A 21,162-nucleotide genomic window follows, 5' to 3' on the forward strand; every position below is an offset into this window, starting at 1 on the left:
CTATTGATAATATTCTAGCAAAATTAGGTTAACCCTAAAAAAGGAATTAGTGAAGGAATTCCAATACAGTATACATACTTTTTATAGGGGAAATATAACCTGGGGTAGAGTAAGATAACTTAGCTTTTTGATAACTGTGCAGTTATAATTGGTTACCTGGCCATGGTGTACTCCTATTTCCTAGTCTCTTTCTCTTTGTTAAAAAACATTCTTTTTAGGGTGCTAAATCCCTTTTAGGGTTAGCCTGCCAATCAATGGCATAATCCCCTTCTCCCCTTCTAACTCCTTTTTGGGGTTAATTACTTGCTAAGTATCACAATAGCTAACATTTAAAGAACCCTAAACTCCTTCTAGGGTTAACGTAGTACTCCCCCATTTGCAATATTTTGCTAGGGAACTTGCCTCTCCCCTCAGTGGCTTAAAATTCCTTGCTAAAATCTTTATGGATTTAACTTACTCTAAGCAAAAATAAAATCTTTGCCCCTTGATTTGAGGGGTAAAATAAATAAGGACCCTGAATTTCGTTCAAAGTTCACTTTAAGCACCATCTTTCTTTAGGAAGTCTGGATTCCTCCAGTTGTTAGTGCCTCCTGTCATATAACTTTATATTTACTGGATACATCTACAATACAGATTGTCTCTTTTCCCCTTCCTCTGAAGCCTTAGAATGTAAGTCCTCCAGGCCTAGGACCTAGAGCCTGACCCTTAAGTAAATATTTTAATAAGTATGTGTTTTGGTTGAATACCTGTGTTGAATTCTAGGAGATAAGGATTCTGAAAAGTAGAGATAAGGTGGGTAGTATTCCTGGCATGGGGAATGGTTTATGCAAATTCATGGAGGAAATTCAAGTTCAAGAAATAGCTGTTTGACTGGATTGTAAAATACATGAAATAAGTCTGCAAAGGTAGATTAGAGCTAGATTGTGAAGGTTCTTAAATTACATATTTAGGAGTTTGTCTATTATTCTAGAAGTGATAGGCCGGCAATTCCAAGTTTATCACAGAGGAGGAGAAATTGAAAACTAGAAAAAGACAGATAAGTAATGGTAGATAGATAAAATAGTTCTGAAGCCATGATCAACCTCAGTCACTACTCCTGGAATGGAAAGGATAAGCTCTGTCAGTCTATTCCCCAAAAACTCACTTATTCTTTCTATAACTTTTTAAACAAAAATACTTCTTTCCCAGTAAAATATAAACTCTTTGATGACAGAAACCATTCTTTGCTTTTTATATTAGTATCCTCGAGATTTAGCACAGTGCTCAGTACATGATCATTCATTGGTCATATACTGTCTATATTTCTTTCTCTCTCTGTCTCTCTCTCTGTCTCTCTGTTTCTTCTTCTTCTCCCCCCCCCACCCCCCGTCTCTCTATATGTCTATATGGATATGTGTAGAAATGGTCATTAAAACTGTTTCTTTTGTGTCTTTGAATCCTAGCCACCAGAGTAATACCTAGAATATAAAAATGTGTAATGGACATTTGTGTAATAAATAAATGACTGCTGCAGCCACCTAGAAAAAATAAGGAGAGAACAGAACAGAACAGAACCTTGGGAACACTAAAACTCAGGAGATAGGAGATGGATGATGAGACAACAGACTGAGAAGGAGAAACCAGAAAAAAAATAAGAGAGAAAACTGTCACAGAAACTAAGAAAGGACTATCCTGGAAGAGGGGAAAATCAACGATGTAAAAAGCTTCAAAGTGATTGAGGAAAATGAGGATTTATAAAAGATCATTAGATTTGGGATAGGATAGTCCCAGTTAAGAGATCATGGTAACTATATAGACTGAAGTTTCAACAGGCGGTGTTATTGGCCTGATTATAAAGAGAACTTACCTCTAATAACTAGAAGTAGCCCAGTCTTCATTCTAATATTATAGCAGGTTCCCTTCCACCATATTGCCTTATTCCTATTAACAAGGAACCCCTGTGGGCAGGGGTGAGGCAAGACTTCAGATTTATGACTCCACTAGAGAATTTGGAGATGGCTAATCCTTCAACAGATAGTAAATCAAACCAAAGAATCCTTTGTTGATTCTATTTTTAGGTTAGGTTCTGTCCATACCCTGTTAGTACCAAATATATTCCTAAAGAAGCACCAAACTAGGAAACAGAAAATAATATTTGTTTATTTCTCTCTGTTAACAACTGACATCTGAATAGTTATTTCTGAATGTTCTCAGTGTACCTGCCTCCTCATGCTATACTATATTTAATCTGCTGGCCTGGGAATCTGATAACCAAGCTTGTTAAATTTATGTATAAACTAGGAGTAAAAGACTGAAATTCTAAGGCCTTTTTAATAAAAAGAATCAGTTGTAGTATGTTGTTTTGGGGCTCCTGTTTTAAAGGCCAAGAATATTTCTTTTGCTTTTGGATTTGTGTTTATGTTTCAAATAGTTGACCTAACAATTTCATCCCCTTTTCTTCTAGAATGATGGGTGGGGAATGTAGGGGTACACCAAATCAATCTTTCCCTAGAGGGATTGTCATATACAACAGGGAGAAGATTTGTTCTGCTTGGCCCCAGAGAACAGAACAAAAAGCAATGGGAAATCATGGGAAAGAAAACTTTTGCTATTTATGAAGAACTTCTTAATTATCAGAGGTGTGCACTAGTGAGACAGACTGCCTTTTTAGTGACGTCCCCACCATTGGAAAATAAAAGCGGAATCTGGATGCTCAGTCATGAAGGAAATATTAGAGAGGGCTTGTCCAGGTCCAATTTATTGAACTAGAACTTCCAAAGGCCCTTCTTCTTGGAGATTCTGTGATTCTTTGAAAAGGTGGTGAGGGATCAGAGGTTAAGGGCTTAGAAAATTCTTTGGAGAAATTTAGTAGTGAAAGGAAGGCAAAATATAAGAAAATGGCTTCAGGGAATAACAGGATCAAGTTAAGAAAAGTTATTTTTATAGAAGGAAGTGGAAGAAAAAAGAAAACTAAAATAGGAAACAGATAGAAAACAAGAAAGAGAGAAACAGTGAAAATGAGGACAAAGAGAAGGAGAGAAGAAGAGAGAAAGAAAGGGAGGAAAAGAAATAGAGACAGAAAGAAAAAGATTGAGTGATTACTAGAGCAAATTGCTAGAAGAAATAAGGAGTCAAAATGGAATAAAAGAAGCAAGATGTTACAACCAACTGAACAAGAAACAATTGTAAAATTTTTAGTGTAAGCATTTACACTTCAGAAATTAGCCACTGCTAGCTACAATCAGAGCTTGATTTGTTATTTTAATTATTGCATGAATTTAACAGTACTAATAATGAAGATTGAACTTTAAAATATGTTCTGCAAACATTTTTTCCAGCTTGGTTGTTAAATATTTACCAGCACTCAAGGCCACAAAGGCATAAGGTGAAGCATCAGTCTTGATCAAAAGAAAAATACTCTCTTGCCATGGGATTGGAGTCAAGGACAAAAAGGAGTAGAGAAAGGAAAGTAAGTTCACCGCAAATGTCCTTAATTTTTTTTTTTTTGAGAAAGTAGAAAATCCAAGATGGTCCATGTGATTTAGGAAGCAGATTTGAAACTGAAGCCAGGTGCACCATTTTGATCATTTGTTGGTATCTCTGAAAATTCAAAGAATTTAACATTTTTTTGGGGGGGGAGAGACTTGAACTTGTGACTTCATTAGTATAGGGTACTTTCAATGCAGTAACTCTCTCCTCTAAATGCATATTTGAAAGTAGGGTATATTTTATAGTCTTAAAATTGAACATTGAGAGGTAAAACTACCTACCCATGGTCACACAGATAATGAATCAAAATGCAAGCCTTGAACCCAGACACACCCAACTCCAAGACCATTCTTCTATAAACTGTGCTATAATGTCATAGACTGAAAAATATGATTGGCCCTTCACATTATTAGTTTGCATCAATTTTATTACAGCTATTTTCTTTGTGATGAAATTCTTTTTTTTTCATTATTTGAAATATGCACAGCATGGATTCTGAATCCAGACAAACCATTACTTCTAACAGTTGATGAACAATTATTTTTAGATGCTTGCTATCTACTAGACACTATGCTACATACTGAAGACACAAAGACAAATAATCTTCTGCCCTCAACAAGTGTATATTATATTGAACAAAGCAACAAATTCATATATAAGTAAATACAAGACATATGGAGAATAAATACAAAGTAATGAGAGATTGGAGGTGGGCATTAGCAGCTAAAAGTATTAGAAAGGCCTCATGTGGGAAGCAGCCCTTGAGTTGATCTGTAAAGGAAGCTAGAGATTCTAAGATTTACAGAGGAGGGAGTGCATTCTATGGTTGGGGGACCATCAGGCAATAAACATTCATTAAGCACCTATTATATACCAAACACTGTGCTAAGATACAAAAAAGAATTTTAAAAATGGGCCTTGCTCTCAAGGAGCTTACAATCTAATTAGGGAGATAACATAAACAAATATGTACAAAGAAATTAAATATGAGTTAAATAAAAGAGGGAATACCCCAAAATTAAGAGGAGTGGGAAAGGACTATAGAAGATGGGATTTTAGTTGGGTCTTTTAAAAAGAGGCTAAAGAAAGGGGACTTAATGAAACACTATCCAAAAGTATGGGAAATAGAAGGTTATATATGAGTAATACAAGTAGAATGGCTTGGCAGAGCCTAATGTGTATAATAGAAAATAAATAATGTACAACAATCCAGAAAGGGAAGAATGGGATGAGATGATGAAGAACTTTAAATTCCAAACAAAGATGTTGCATTTTATCCTAGAAGTGATAGAGAACTACTAGAATTTTCTGGGTTCAGGCCAGACATGGTCAGGTATGCTTTAGAATATCCCTTTCGCAGCCATACAGAAGATTTAAACCAATTCTAAACAAATACGTGGAATGTTCTTTTTCCTTGTTAACAAAACCTAAGCAATTCTTACTGATGAATAAAACAATGGCTTTGGAGTATTTGGAAGGGCTCAATACCATTCTGGAGAGAATCTGCATCAATCATCACAGAAAAAAGGATCTGTAGTCTGAGAACCTGGGTTCAGATGTGACCTCTATTTTCTGACTCCCTGTCTGAACTTGTGTTAGTACAATTCTGGGCTTCAATTTTTTCCTTTGCAAAATGGCTGGGCTTGACTAGATGGCCTCTGAGGTCTCTTTTAGGTGTTCTTATATATTTTCTTAAGACGACTAACAGGTAATCCATATACAGCTTTAGGTCAGAGCTGACCATCAACTTTCAGGACCCCTCCTCAAACTAAATGAACTTGGAAATGCTGCCTGTTTCCATCTAATCTAATATGTATTCCTCAGAAATATATATATATGTATACATATATATATATATATTTTTGCTGAGGCAAAAAAAAAAATGTTGAGTTGCCCAGGGTCACATAGCTAGGACATGTTAAATGTCTGAGACCATATTGGAACTCAAGTCTTCCTGACTTCAGGGCTAATGCTCTATCTACTGGACCACCTAGCTGCCCCTGAAATATCATTCTTAATATTGTAATTATGGTCTAAGGAATCTCATTCTTATAATTTGTACAAAGATTATATTTTCTTAATTTTTTTTTGTGTAGAGCAGTATTAATATGAACACAATCTCAAGTTAAAATCTCCATCTAGCCTAATATATATATATGTATATATATATACATATATATATATATTGCACTTGCATAGCTTTCATTTTTATGTAGAAGCATTATTAATTTAAACATACTGTGTTAATCCTCTTCATTTAACCTATATGCTCATATACATATATGGATATATATGTAATTATTCTCTATATATGTTCACCCACACACATATATAATCTTTATGATTTTGTTTTTTTTGTTTGTTTGTTTTTTTAAGGTAAGGTGAGGACCCACAAGAGAATGAAATTGATGACAGTTTTTGATGTGTGTAGTATTCATTCTGCTGGAATTACAAATATGACATTGGGAATCTTTGGAAGAAATAAACATGACATGAAGAATGGAATGTGGTTTACCACTATATAGAAAAGCTGTGTCTACTCTCAACCACTAAGCATTGTGGCCAAAAACAGTTTTAGGGGGAAAAGGGGAATCCCACACATTTCAGGAGCAAATGAATAATGTCTTCTACAATCTTAAAATAGTTATACAAAGACTTTCCCTCTGAATAAGTCTTTGTTTTTTCTTCCTACCAGTAAAAATTGTTTGATTTTGTGAATAAGGGAAAAGAATGTTTCTTGTCAGAAGTAATATATTCCTAAAGTATGGGAATATACAGCACTGTAAACTGTAAAGCACTGTATAAATCCTACCTATAATTATTATTAGTAAGTTCATAAGATTGAGAACTAAAAGAAACCTTAGAGATCATGTAATACTGACTTCTCAATACTGACATGAGGAAACTGAAGCCCAGAAATAAGGGGGCTTACCCAAAAACCATAAAAATAGTGAATTGCAGAACTGTGATCTGATCTAAGGTCTTCTGACCCCAAAGACTGCAAGTGCATCTGGCTAAGCCTGGAACATCATTTCTTAGCTGAGTTATACAACAAATTCAAACAATTTCACACAAATTTTTTTTAAAAAGTTGTAAATGTCGTATAACCCCTCCCATCTGAGAATAGGATTCATGATACAGAAGGTGTTTTCTATGCTGTCATAGGAAAGCCACATCCATGTACAATTGAAATAATTTATTTACCACTAGAGCACCACAAAACAGTCATACAATGTGATAATATACAGAGTAATCAGTCACCAAAATACAAAACAGCTGTTCTTATGTTTCATTAAAAAAAAAAACATGCCAACCATACAATTGTATTGCTGCTTAACACCCAGAAAATGCTGCCCTAACCCACCCATGGTGTTAACATTTTCCCTGTTCCCCTCCCACCATTCTATGTTCATATTTGCTAAAGGGGAATAAATGCCTAACAGAAGCCCCAAATGAAAAGATTCTGGAGAATTAAAATAGAGCATTTAAAATATTATCAGTGCATCCATGAAGAAACAAAACAAAACAAAACAAAACTTCATCTATTTGGGAGAAAATACCTACAGAAATAAAAGCTCATTACAAAGAATTAAAAGGAAAATGGAAAAAAAAAATTACTCAAATCTGACATTGGGCTGCATTAAGCACACATCAAGCACAGGTTTATCATCATGGCATCCTATTTCTATGCATTACTACATTTCAAACTTTTCAAGCAATGTCTTCATTTTAAACCTAAAGACAAGGAAAGTGATAAGAGGAAACAAAATTAAAAGACTTTCTTTTTGATATTTGCCACTTTCATAATGTCTCCAATGTTTTATTTCAGTGTTTCTTTATCAATCCACTGCCATGGAACAATGCTTGCTTGGGACATTTAGAGATGCAGATACAGGTATTTTGTCTAAGGGGTCTAGCCACCTATGTTAATGTGAGCCAATGCAATCCAAACCTAGGAAAGAGATGACTCTCATTCCAGCGCGCTTCATTTGTAGATAAAGAAGAATTTACCTTCTCTTGGAATATACAAAGAACATCTGGAACAACCATTCACTTTGATAAAAAATAAACCAAACTAGTTATTTCTATGCTGATCTAGTTTTTATTTTTCTTTTAAAAAAATTAAAAAGAAAGAAAGGAAAAGTATATTTCAAATTTATTTTCCCCTGAAAACTCAAAATCCAATTAAAGTCCATGATATTTCCTAGGAGCTGTCTACTCATTATGCAAACAATACATTAAGTGGAATATGTGAAAATATTGATGTAATCAAGTTAGAGATACCCATTTACTCAGCCATCAATTTCAATCAGATCTTTAAGCCCTTTAAGGAAAACATTTCACCCTGACCATATCTATTTGTTTAAAGCTCTTTGTAAATCTCTTAAATCTCCTAAAAGACTGTGGGTTAAGCTTTTAAGATTCTGAACTACTTAGTAATTTGCAGCTGTAACCATGGAGACATAAAGTTCTGTGATTTTAGTCAACATGGGGAACTGCTCTTATAGGAACTCTCTTCACCAGTGCAGACAATAACCTATCTATGAGTTCAAGGAAATTACCTCAGGCATATGGTGGCTCAAGGACTCACCTAGTGCCATCTTGCTAAAATGTATAGAGGCTGAATTTGAACCCTGATTCCAGGGGCAGAAGTCTATCCACTAGGCCATGTTGTCTTAATATACATGGATTTAAAAAAAAAAAAAAAGGAAAAACCAATGAACTTGAATCTAATTCTTGACAAGTGGAGTCAGGTAGCTTATGTCATAATGCTGAACAATATACAAAGCACATGTATAGCAAATATCATATAAACATGTATTTGTAGTGCAAGTAAAAATATAGGGACTCTACTCATACTGGCCAGCTAGAGGGAAACACATTATTCTGGGTGATCCAAAAAAAGAGCCCCAAATTTAAATTCAAACTTATCATAGTTGACAGCATTACAAAATACAAAAATATGGTGAAAATTTACACAATACACGTAAAGTACTTAATGGTTTTTTAATAGTTTACAATAGAGATCTACAGATATGTTTCCAATTAAGCTGGCTTTACTACCCACCTATTGTAATACTATAGGTATGGTTATAGATACCAAAAAGAAGGAAAAAATCCCATAGCATAGCTATACAGCAACACATTAAGTAAGATCTGACAACTAGACCAGTACATGTCAAAACATTTCCACATTTCATTGGTTTTACTAAACTGACATTTGAACCACTTATAGTAAAAAAAAATCTTATAGACTTATCTTTCAGGCTAAAGATTTCTTTTATTAATAAGCTTTTTTCAATACCTTAAACCTTACAAGAAGCTTTCTTAGGCATCTGGCATATGAAATACGTGTTTGGGTTTTGTTTCTTTTCTTTTTTTGTCTCACGTCAGACTTTTTTAGTCATGTAATCACTGACTTCAGTCTTCACTCCACTATGGGCCTTTTAAAAAATTTTTCCCCTCTGGCTTGTCAAGAGTTCAGGTTCCCTAAGCCTTCCATCCTCAGGTTTCTGGCCATTGATCAGGTCTCCTCTTCATCCAACAGTTTTTGCTTTCTGAGGGCCATGAAATGTTCATTGTATAGTTACACACAAATAAATAATGCACTGTTAACTCTACAGCTAAAAGAAATGGGAAAAGGGCTATTGCATAGCAATACAGAGAAATCAAGTGAGGCATGGGACAGGACAGGTACATACAACAACTCCACTTAATGGGATTTTCCTGTTTTTTTCCTTTCACATAATTAACACTAAACAAATTTTTCCAGTGTTTATTTTTTCTTAAAAAAAAAAAAAAAGGTTTTGCTTCTTGTCTATCTCACTATCAAAGAAGATGAAATGTAGGATAAGGCCTTCAACTTTTTTTTTTTTTGCTTCGAATGCCAGTTTTAAAAAAACAAAGAATCAAACTTCCAAAGTATTCATACTAGTACCGCTTTTTCTTTTCTTTTTTCTTTTCTTTTTTTTTTTTTAACACTGATGAACTGAGGCTCTCTCTTTTGTTTTTCTTGGTTTGCATGTCGTTATCATTGCAATCATCATCATAATCATTGTGATCATCATTATCATCATTATCTGCTTCCATGATTTTTAGCTGCATTTGCAAGATTTGACAATCATATTGGAAAGCTGTTCAATCTTGGGTGTTTTGCCAACGTAGTAGAGGATGGTGAGAGGTTCCAAATCCTGTGATACACAGCAAGGAGATGCCGATGCTTCTGGGTTTATGGTATTATATAAGCTGAGAACCTGCAAAGGAAATAAGTGATTGTGAAAAAAAAAGTAATAGGTTGAAGGGGTTTAGCAGATGGCATATAGCAGAATGCTTCTTAAACTTTTTCCACTCCCGACATCTTTTTGCCAGAGAAATTTTTACATAACCTAAAGTATCTAGGTATATAAAATAAATCTACAAATCAAACATTTACTGATAATAAATCATAATTTCAAAAATCACATTCAGTTACATGACCCATAGTTTAAGAAGCTTGCTTTATTGATAACTGATCTTGACTGAAAGTTCTAAGTTTTGCTATTTTTTTTCTCTTTCCCATTCCATCTATATCCATGATAGGCTGCATCTATGTGCAGAGTGAACTGGTCACATTTCACTCAACATTTTTGGTGGCCATGTCAGCAATTCATTTCCTCAATAGTGGTCAGGAAGAACAAAACCAATAAATCAATGATTTTCCCATTTATCCCCAAGAAGCTTCCCCTCTTTTAACTTCGCCTTCTTACCATGATCAACTTTCCTATAAAGTTCCTAAGCACTTATTGATAATGATGATGCAAAAGCTAAAATTTGGTTCTAAATTTCTTTATAAGTGCAATTTTTCCCCCATGTTCATACAACATGTCTTTGTAATTAAATTATGAACTTCTGGCTTTTGTTATCTCTTTCTCCTAGAGTAAGGAACTTTCTGTTAAATACCATAAGATTCATGTATATGAAATGAAAAAATATATCCTCTTAGTCACAACTTTATATGATAGAGTTTAAAGTTACTTTTGAATACAGAGTATGATCCCTTTCTTCAGGGTGAGAATATTGCTGAGACAAAGCATCATGGGGCTACGAATGAAAACTAAATTCAGCATCCTAAGCTGTGACTTCTGAAGCCAGCGCCATGTGACCATAGGCCTCATTTACAAAATTAAAGGGCTGATCCAGATGATCTCCAAACGCTAAATCCTCTGAAGGTTTCTTGTCAAATGAATTAGGCGATGGGATTCTTAGTTTCATTTTTCTCTGAAGCTCCAAAAAGAAATTTCCTTCGGTTTAACATTTGTTTTCAGAAATGAAAAGATCAAGGGCAGAACAGGAAGCCTTCTTACTGCTTTTTCTTTTCCTTTTATTACTTTAAAATCACATCAATTTAGAGTTCCATGTTGTGAAGGAGGGAGAGAGGAAGGAAGAAAGAGGAGACTACATATTTTAATACTATACTTTTAATCCCATGCTATATTCACCTGGATATCCACCAAGAGAAGTCTATAAGTTACCCACTGATTATATGGAAGTATTTCCAAGGACACCATTAATGTATTAGCTTACACACTAACTGGACTTATTTTCAAAGATTCTATGTAGTTTTTCAGCCTCAGACAGAAGTTCTGTTAAAGCCGGCAATATTATCTACTTTATTAAAGTCTAGCTTCTTGGGGAGCTGTCCAAACAACATATTTATGACCATGAACTTTATTCTTCCTCTTTTCCTTAAAAAACAAGCATAACTCCCCATTTTCTATACTACCTATATGTATCAAGGAGACAAACAAAGGGACCAGCCCAAATTGTTTTTTTACTGCTGCCCTATTGGTCCAGAGAGAATCCAGACAAAGGGAAGGGAATGTACGAGAATCTCTTTTGAGACAGTACTCAGTTACCTTGGAATATCAAATTGATTTGATATAATGTTGTTATTTCTTGTTGTTTGTCCTTCATTCTCAAAGAGGAGGGCCATGACACAGGGAGGTAATACTATGACATGCAAGTAAGTTGGATTTAAGTGAGGGAGGGCTGTGAAAGGTCACCTGCCTCACTTTCCCCTTTACAGCCATCTGGGTCTCATGTCTTCCTGACTCTAAATCAGGTACTATCTCCTTTGTACCACCTCAAATGTCAATCTAATGTTTCAAAATATAGAGGAAGAAATGCAAGTCATATTTGCTTGTCTGATGTCAAACAGATATAGACATTTTTAAACCATTTCAGATATCAGAAAGAATTGATATTCTGTGCTTTGGGACAACATTACTGGGAGAGCTCACTCTAAGCACAGGGAAATTCTGTAGACTCATCTTTCACTTCTGGATAAATTATGTGTGTTTTCTGGTGACAGATTCACTTTTCTATTCAGTACTTTAGGATACTCCCATAGGATCTCATAAGCAGGAAGAATGACAAAGATTATGAGGGGCAAATAATAGTGTTTAAATAATTTTTAAAGTTTGCAAAGCACACGACATACATTAGCCCTTTTGAGCTTCTTCACAATCTTGTAAATCAGGTGATCCTCATTTACAGATAAAGAAATTTAAGTTCTGAGATTAAATGGATTTATCAAAGTCACTCACCTAGTGACAGAAGTTAGTTCTAAACTAAGGTACGCTCTTGTTATATCCAAATCTAGCATATATCTCTACTCCAGCATATTATATTGTCTAATCTATCTATGCCAGAATTTGGCAGGTTTTTGACACAGACACTTGAAAACCTGGACAATATGAGTGACATAAAGAAAAAGAAAAAAGCACGAAGCTGCAAGTTAAGAGATTTGGCGTGCTCCAACCTAATGATTCAACCTCAGACAAATCACCTAAATTCAATGAATTCCAGTTTCTCTTCTATAAAATGAAAACAACAACAACAATAAAAAGGCCTGAATTAAATGACCTTTGCCAACCAGCCTAGCTTATTACAATTTCTTTAGTTCTAATGATGAAACAAGATAATATAGCCACAATGCTCTGCAAAACTTGATAAGTTAGTGATTGCAGTCATTCGTTCTCAAGCAGAACCAAAATGCTATCACTATGTTAGAGTCAAATTGCAGTGTGTCCAGCTGTGGCTGATTGGACAAATGTGAGCCTGGAATGCTCTGCCATAGGTTGGAAAAAATAAGTCCTATGAACATTTGGAGTGGACTGTCTAACTTTGTAAATCTAGCGTTTCCTTTGGGTTAATTCAATTCTGCTTTGCTCATAGAGCGCAGCACCTACTCTGATGAGGGCACACCCATCCTGGGCAATCCTGTGCCAGTGTCTCCCATGTCATACAATCGATTCTAAAGTTCTTAGGAGAGACCTTGAGAGTATAATAATACTTGTAGCAACTATGTTATTGTGAGATTTCATGGAGTTAATTTATATAGTGTGTTCCAAACTACTTTAAATATAAATAAAAATAATCTCAAAGATAATTGTCTCAAAAGTCTTAGTTCAGCTTTAAACTATTAAAGCTTAAATGATTTAAAATATAATTAAAAGTCTTAATACAGTTTTAAGATATGAAATTTTAAATTTTTTAAAAATCATTATCATTAAGGTTTAAAAAAGCTTAAAAGTTTTAAACTATTTTTGGAACTCCCTGTATAAAGTACTTTGCAAACTTTAAACTTCTATCCAAATGTCATTTGTTAATATCTTGACTTATATAACTAAAAAACTAATAAATCTTCATATTAATTTAGTCTATACAGAATTTAGAAATTAAAACATTTAACAAATTACTATAAGGACAAGTTACCATCCAGTTTCCAAGTAACAAATTTGTTTCCTCTTATCATTTTGTCTATTAACACAATGTTATTCTGTCACTCATTCATCCAAAAATTATTTTCAGGCTACCTGCTATACACAAAGGAATCCTGAGAGTCTTTACCCTTGGTAAACTTGCAAACTGTTTGGGGAAACAAGCCTTATGCACCTTTTCAAAGGCAGAAAATGATCGGGTGAACTAATAACTGATTTCTCATTTACCAAAGTTTCACATCTTTTCTCTCCCACGTAACAGATTCCTGCAGCATCCATCCATGAATAGTAAGGCACCTACTGCATGCTGACCAGAAATCATTTGGAAATGTCAATGTATGTCTAAATGTTATCGCAATGATGTCAAATTTAAATAGAACCAGGGATCAATAAACCAGAAGACCCCTGCAAGATATATATTGACTTAGAAAACCACGTAGTAGTAATAACTATGTTCCATTGTTTTATTTATTTTGTTAACCATTTCCCAATGGGGAATACTGTAGGTTGAATGTTTGTCACCTCTTCTGTGAACTTTCAATAGCTTTAGAAGTAAGTATTCAAATTAGTGAGGTACTTACTCTACTGTGCTGAGTATCTGAACTCCATAGATATGGGCAGGCACCAGCACAGAAATTAGCATTGTACCCTTTGGGTTCATGAATCCATTTCCATCCAAGGTCTCTCTTGAAATCAATATAAAGTGGGCGCAGACAACAGTTATCCTGTACGTTCCTGTTGAAAGTAAAAACATAGAAAGACGTATTAGAATGAAAAAAAAAAAGGAACCACAGGTCTTTAGGGCTTTGCTGTAATCTAAAACAGGGCTTCTTAAACTCTTTCCACTTGTAACCTCTTTTTGCCCAAGAAATTTTTATGTGACCCTGTTGGTATATAGGCATATAAAACAGGTATATAAATCAAACATTTACTGATAACAAATCATAATTTTGTAACCCATGTATTGAGTTCTGGGACCCTATATGAGGTTATAACCCCACAGTTTAAGAAGCTGGTATATAGAGTGATCCTGTTAGTTCAGTACAGTGATTTGCTATGCTTTATGCCTTGAGCCCCTGGACCTGGCTAATCTAAACTCTGGCCAGAATGATCAAACTTTTATTCTCAATTTCCTTGTCAGACAATAGCAGAGAGAAGATTGGAAAAGATCAAATTCTCTGCAATTCTGAACAAAGGCAATTTTGCAATTAGGTCAAGCATTTATCACGTGCCTGGATGTCAGGCACTATATTAAATCATTAGATATAAATACAAACAGATAGTCTCCACCTTAAGGAAACATATACTACTAAATCAGTTAATCCTAAAGGATTTCAGATGTCTTAGTACAGGAAAAGACTCCAAAGATCTTCAAGATCAGGGATTCTTGAACATTCTTGTGCCACAGATTCTAGTGAAATCTATAGCCCCCTTATCAAAATTATGCTTTTAAATTCATAAAATAAAATAAAGGAGATTACAAAGGACAATAATTAAACTGAAATATAGATCTCAAAATACGTTTTTCAATTCAAGTTTACAGAGCCCAGATTAAGAAGCCTTGAATTAATGCAACCTTTATGTCTTACAGATGAGGAAGCCAAGACTGGGAGACTAAAAAACTTGTCTGTGTTCACCCGTGTGATAAATAGGAATAGCATGAAGAGTAAATGTTGTGCCAGTGAAACTTTCTTGGGACAAAGTACCACCAAAGATGAGTGTATCACCAGTGAGAAAGACTGGCCTGTGTCTCAGCTGGCATAGATGGCATTTTTAGTAATGAGAGTGTCAAATGAAACAAAATGGTTCTAGACCAAGGAATGTAATATTTATTCTGATAAGCATAAATGAGAAATAGGTATACTCTTAAAGCATATTTAAGATTTGATATTCCTCTTTCTATTGGCTGTGAGGGTCACAACAGCTTCAGGTCTCATCTCTAGTTCTCTGGTACTATTGATTAGGATAAAAGTCATCCTGGTGCTTCCTAGACCAATTCTGAAGGAAGGCATGATTTTTACTCTGCTCCCTTCCCTTTCCATATTTTCTGTTGTGGCACTAATCAGGCAGCAAGAAGGACATAGTCTTACTAAGCCTAGCTACAAATGTGTTGCTTTGGGTAAGTGACTTTTCTGTGTCCACAATTCCTCATTTTTACAATAAAGGAGTTGAATCAGATGGTTCAATTTCTAAAGTCCCTTTTAGCTCTTATATTCTGTTACTAGAAATATTTAGGGCTGCTTAAAAAAAAAGTTGTGAAGCATTTACCTGTCAGACACTGTGCTAAGTATTTTGCAAACATTATCTAATTGTATGCTTATAACAACCCTGGGTGGATATGTGCTATCATCAATTATCTCCATTTTGCAGATGAGGAAACTGAGGTGTAGAGAATTTTAGTAACTTTCTTAGGGTCACACAACTTATAAGTATTTGAGACAGGCTTTAAACTCAGCTCTAATTGATTTCAAGCCTAGGGCTCTGTCCACTTTGCTACTTCACTTCTTACATATTGCAACAGGAAAAAAAACTATTACCTTTTCAGCCAAGATGAATCTGTGAAAGGATTTAAAAGTAAGATTTTTCTGCCTTTTATGTCAAAAAGCACTGCTAGCAACCTCTTGTAGGCAAAAGAGAAAGGAGTATATGACATTTACTTAGAATTATTAAGAAGAAAGTTAACAATGAGCCATGATTCCTTTCTCTGGGCTAAATAAGCCAGGAGAAAGATTCAGTTCATAGATAGAAAAAGCCATTCAGAAAGTGAAAGAAGAAATGATTTTATTTGATTTTTTTGTTTTGTTTTGTTTACCTAAAACAATAGGCGGCATCTAGAGCACGCTTCTTCCGCCGGCTGGACTGTTGTGACTCAAGTCTGTAGGAGGGTAACAACATTAGCAGGAGATGTGGGGTCTTCCCACTGTTTTTTTTCCTAGTGGACTTTATAGTTTTCAGATCACTGAAGGAGCCATCAATACCTTAAAAAAACGCATTTGGGTAATAAATATTTAGCTTTTTATCTTCATCAATTATAATCAACCATCTTTATCTCTTTGATCATTGTTACAGACAGTAGGAAGGATGATGAAATCAACACTAGGGTGCCATGCTTGCCACCCATTGAGATGGATGTCATGCAATAGACCATATATCATAAACATAATCACCAACAAATTTTCTAAATAAGTTGTTTTTATTATTGTTATTGTTAATTCTCCTAAATTAGTCTCTCCTCAAGTGGAATTTCAATGCCATGAAAAGAAAGAATTGGTTGGAGAAGTAATCATATAGTAAGTACTTATTCCACACTCCAAGAGTAACCTCCTAAGTTTGGCTCAGTCAGTATCCATTTGGGCTGGTCTCAGGCCATTATTGGCCAAAAGCATGATAATCTACCATTCCTGGATGCCCTGACTAGGCTACCAAACCAGGAATACTTTCTAGCACAACACAAAGTAAGTCTTACATTGAGCAAGCTTAGTATAAATAAAATAGAAGTCACCCTCACCTAGTGCTATTTTGGGAGACAGTGAAGAAAAAGCTTTTTCATCAACTTTATGATATCCTCAGTACATTTCTTGTTCCCTCTGAGGCTCAGAAATGTGAATTCCCAGAAGCACAATCAAGAGATTGTTATTTTAATAATTTAATCTCCATATTCCTAAAAATTATAACTTAGTTGGCTACTGACAGAAATCTTAAGGCCTTCAGTAAAGGAAGGGATTTTTCCATTAGTAAGAAACAGAAAGCCCTACTGTGATCCTTTAAAAGAGTCACAGAAGCTTGGTCAGGCTAGTTCATGAAGAGACAGTAACTCTTAGAGAAATAATGCCACATGATTTTGGTCCTGGATGTATGTAGTGATAAGTTTAGAACATGTCTGGGGATTACTGAGAGTTCTTGCATTCAAGACCCAATTATTGAAACTGTGGATAATTAGTGTTGGCTTTCCTTACATCTTGTGGCTTCTGGGTATTTTATTGATAATGTCCCTATAAGGAGGTAGACAGAGAGAGCAGGTGAAACTGAAATAAACCATGTTTATAATTTATAAACTCTTGGAAATGTTGTGTGAAAAAGGCATTCAAGGGCTAAGTATGTCTGTGGCCCAATCTGTGCTTTTAGGCTCACAAAAGATAGAAGGATATCCAGAATGCAGTTCTCTCCTTTCTGATTTTGAATTTGGAATTTACACCTGTGTAAATAGAGCTAATAGCTAAAATAGGCTTTGGGATTATCTGTGAATTTTTATCAGTGTGTGCCATCCCTTTTCAGATTATAAAGATAACAAAGATCTGGCTGTTCCACTGTCTGAAATGAATTTTATTGTTGAACTCAAAGAAAAATGATACTTAAAACTGCTTGACATTTCTCTGTATTACATTTCAGTCAAAAGGTCAACAAGTATTAATTGAACATCTATAGAGTGTGGAGTTTGGATAGTAGGTATTTTCCAGGAATGTCCCCTTTTCTTCCTAAGCACAGCCAATTCCACCCTTGTTCTAGCAAGTGAAACTTACTATTGCCCCATTTTGAGAATGCATTTTCCCTTCTGCAGCATGACTTTACCCACACAAAGTTCTAACCACCATCCCTACCTGAGGAAACAAAAACTCCAGAAAATTACCTGCAAATCTTGCTTCTAATTCTTCACTTTTATTCGGGATGATGTAATTATTGGATGGTACAAAAGTGCAGCATGGACAGTGTAAACTTATCTTAAATCCCAGGTTCCTGTCTGGAAAACATGAAGTCAGGGAAGTCATTCTTTTTCCCCCTTAACAACTCAGTCACCAAACATCTACCAAGGTAAGCAAAGGGCTGGTGGGTAACCTTTATGGTGTAGCCATTCATGCACAGCTTCGGTGACATCAAACGAGAGCCATTCCCCTTCTGCTCTTGTCTTAACAACCTTGCTATCAATGTAGCGCTGGGTTGGGGATGTTAAGTCTTTGGATTTGAGAATCTGGAAGAAAAGAAAAAGCAGGACAGAAAATAAAGAATTAATATTTATTAACTATGACCTAACTGAAAAATCTTAGCTCCTCTCATGGGAACAGAGTTTCAATTCGCCATCTAAATTTCAAGAAATCACAGAATGAAGAACAAAGTGTTTCCGAATTGGAGTTGAAAGATCAAAGGCTACCTAGGCCATCCCTCCCCGCTCCTCTTTACAAATGAGATCCAGAAAAGCTAAGTGACTTCCCTGATATCATAGCAGTACAAGTGTATCTAAACCTTGGAAGGCATTTAGAATAATTCAGGGCTGAAAGACACCCTTCGAGTGTTTTACCCAACAAGAAATCTTCCAGTCTCATTCTAAAGTCATCCAGTGGGGAAGAACCTAATAACCCTCCTAAAAGTCCATCCTACTTTATGATAGCTCTCATTTTTAGGCAGTTTGTCCTGACATCAAGTCTAAATTTTCCTTTCTATTTCTTTTGGAGCTAAACAGAATGAACCTGATCCTATTTCTGCATGACAACCCCTCAAATTCCCCACTGTGCCTTCTTTTCTCCAAATTGAGTCAGCTCCAACTTAGCTAGCTCCTTCAACTGTTCTCCTATGACAAACCCTGGAGGTCATCAGCATCTAGATTGCCCTCTGCTCAATAACCTCCGGGTTATCAATATCCCTTTTGGTACTTGTGATTATCTATAAACAGGGAAAGCAATGAAATCAGCTTTCTGTTATGATAAAAATCGACATGAATCATCCAGCCAAATTAAAAATAAAAAATGACATTAATTACTTTATTTCTGCTGACACATACTCTACAAAATTTCAATTAGAAAGTCAGTGCTTTTAAGTAAACAATTTTATTGTACCATAGATTTCAGTGCCATATTTATTTAATAGGGGCAGAGGGGTGAGCAGAGGGTCAGGTTCAACACAATGTGCCCTCCCTCCTTCAGTCTCCCACCATCTTTTTCTCTCTGAGTCTCCTCTCTTTCTCATTCTTTCTTTTCTTCTCTCTTGTTCTCACTTTCTGAAGGCCCCTGTTATAAATTTTCTGACAAAGGAAACAGAGTTGTAACCCTAGCTCCTAATTCTACTGAACCTAAATTCCCTGGCAAGCCACAATGTTCTAGGTAAGCATAACATTGGGCTTGTGACTCCTAATGGAACTGAGTAGGATTTATAAAGCACCTCTTACCCCACAGACTGGGAATAAGTTTGGTTAGAAGCAGTCAGGAGCCTGGGTGTAGATGAGAGCTCCCAGGCAAATCTAACTTAGTTACACAAGACATCTTTAAGAGGTATTCATTTCAAACAAGTGAAAAACAGCAGTACTGTGTCCTCAGGTTTTGAAAAAGGATCTACCTTTTTAAATGGCTTTCTGATTCTCTGCCTTTGGGTAATAAACAGCACATGTGAACACATTGACCTAAAACTTCCTGATGTTGGCTACTGACACACTTAAAATCCAGAGTTTCACAGCATCTTTAGACCCAGGGTGATACTACAGGATTTTGCCCTTCTTGATAGATGGCAAGAGGCAGTAACAGCAAGTGGTAAGAACCATGTGACTAACAAGGCATTGAGAATCTCAGATTTCTACTAACCATCTCAACTGGATTTTAACACTAGCAAGTCATTTCAGGATAATGTGGGAAGGAAATCAGGACATCCCATTTCAGTTCTAACTACCTGGGTCACCATGTACCTAAGCAGATTTTGTGAATTCTCCAGTTGTTTAGTTTTCCTGAATGTAAAACCAAAGGGTGAATTGGAGGATATGATCTCTGAAGTCTTTTCAAGTTATAATATGTTATTATTTAGGACTCATTTCAATCATATAGGATTTAATCTCTCTAACCAGAGCATAATCTTCTCAAAAGTTAAGGATCATATTTCTTCTCTTTCTTTTTTATTACACCCCCTAATTTGACCCCTATATTTGTGCACAAATAATTCTGTAGGAAATAATAAAGACATTACTTGGAAGCAAGAGAAACAAACAGTCTCTTGCCAACACATAGTTGAACTATTGAGACACACAGGGCCCATCATCCAGCTAGAAATAAATATATCTTGCCAGCCTAGTATGTGCCATAATTATGAACAATGAAGGAAAGATTTTCAGGAATTTCTATTCCCGAGCTCCTAAAAACTCATCCTAAACCATCTTTGATAAACTCTCCCTGTAAAGGATACCTATTTATGGATCTGAATACATTTCATTTGAATTTATTAAATCTGAATCTATCAAATCCTTTCTGTGGTCATTCATGATGCTTCGATATTTTTTTTCTTTGAATTCTTCCCTTAATTTTTTTTTACACCCCACCTGTGATCTCATTAAAATAGGGAACTCTCAGGGAGGAACTATCAGTCAAGATCAACACCTGTTCTGCAATTTATAGGCTTAGAGTTCCAATCGTTAACTGGGTAAGGTGACTTGCCCAGGGTCACATAGCCAGTAGCTGTCAGAGGCAGATTTTGAACCCAGATCTTCTTTAGGCACTGCATCACACTGCTTCTCGACATGTGTGTGTGTGTGTGTGTGTGTGTGTGTGTTTGTGTGTGTGTGTATTCTTAAAGTTGTTTTGAAAAATTGTTTGCTGAGATGGGGAAAATGTGATGTACCAAGCAAACTAGTGTGCCAGGATACTAGAGATATAAATGCAAAGAATAAAACAATAACTTCTCACAAAGAGCTGGTCCTATATCCCTCATTAGACTCCATTCAAAGGAACATGGATTTTCTCTTTTTATCTTCCCTAGTGCTAAGAGAAAGGGACAGAATGCAGGGAGAGAATGTTCTCTCTGTGTTAATCACAATTAATTGGCTGTTTACTCTGACTTAATTAATTAGTTAGTGACTGTTACTGTGCTGACTTCAGCCTCACTATTGTTCAGTCTCAATGGTGGAAAAGAAACAGAGTAAAACATAGCTGTGGCTCCAAATGGCAGAGAAGCACTGGCGCCT

General features: G+C 35.4%; 1 protein-coding gene across 1 annotated transcript in view; it reads right to left on the reverse strand.

The window, feature by feature from the left end:
* Nucleotides 1-6,649: 6,649 nt before the first annotated feature.
* The window catches only part of TGFB2 (transforming growth factor beta 2), a 99,845-nt gene continuing 85,332 nt past the window's right edge, over nt 6,650-21,162 (reverse strand). Inside the window, exons 3-7 of the mRNA XM_051998286.1 lie at nt 18,063-18,195; nt 17,857-17,967; nt 16,042-16,207; nt 13,811-13,964; nt 6,650-9,722 (exon numbers count right to left, since the gene is read on the reverse strand). Coding sequence (XP_051854246.1) covers nt 9,564-9,722; nt 13,811-13,964; nt 16,042-16,207; nt 17,857-17,967; nt 18,063-18,195 — 723 coding nt within the window. The 3' untranslated portion in view covers nt 6,650-9,563. The remainder of the gene's footprint in view (nt 9,723-13,810; nt 13,965-16,041; nt 16,208-17,856; nt 17,968-18,062; nt 18,196-21,162) is intronic.

This window comes from Antechinus flavipes, chromosome 4, assembly GCF_016432865.1.
Source record: "Antechinus flavipes isolate AdamAnt ecotype Samford, QLD, Australia chromosome 4, AdamAnt_v2, whole genome shotgun sequence".
NCBI classification, from domain to species: Eukaryota; Metazoa; Chordata; class Mammalia; order Dasyuromorphia; family Dasyuridae; genus Antechinus; species Antechinus flavipes.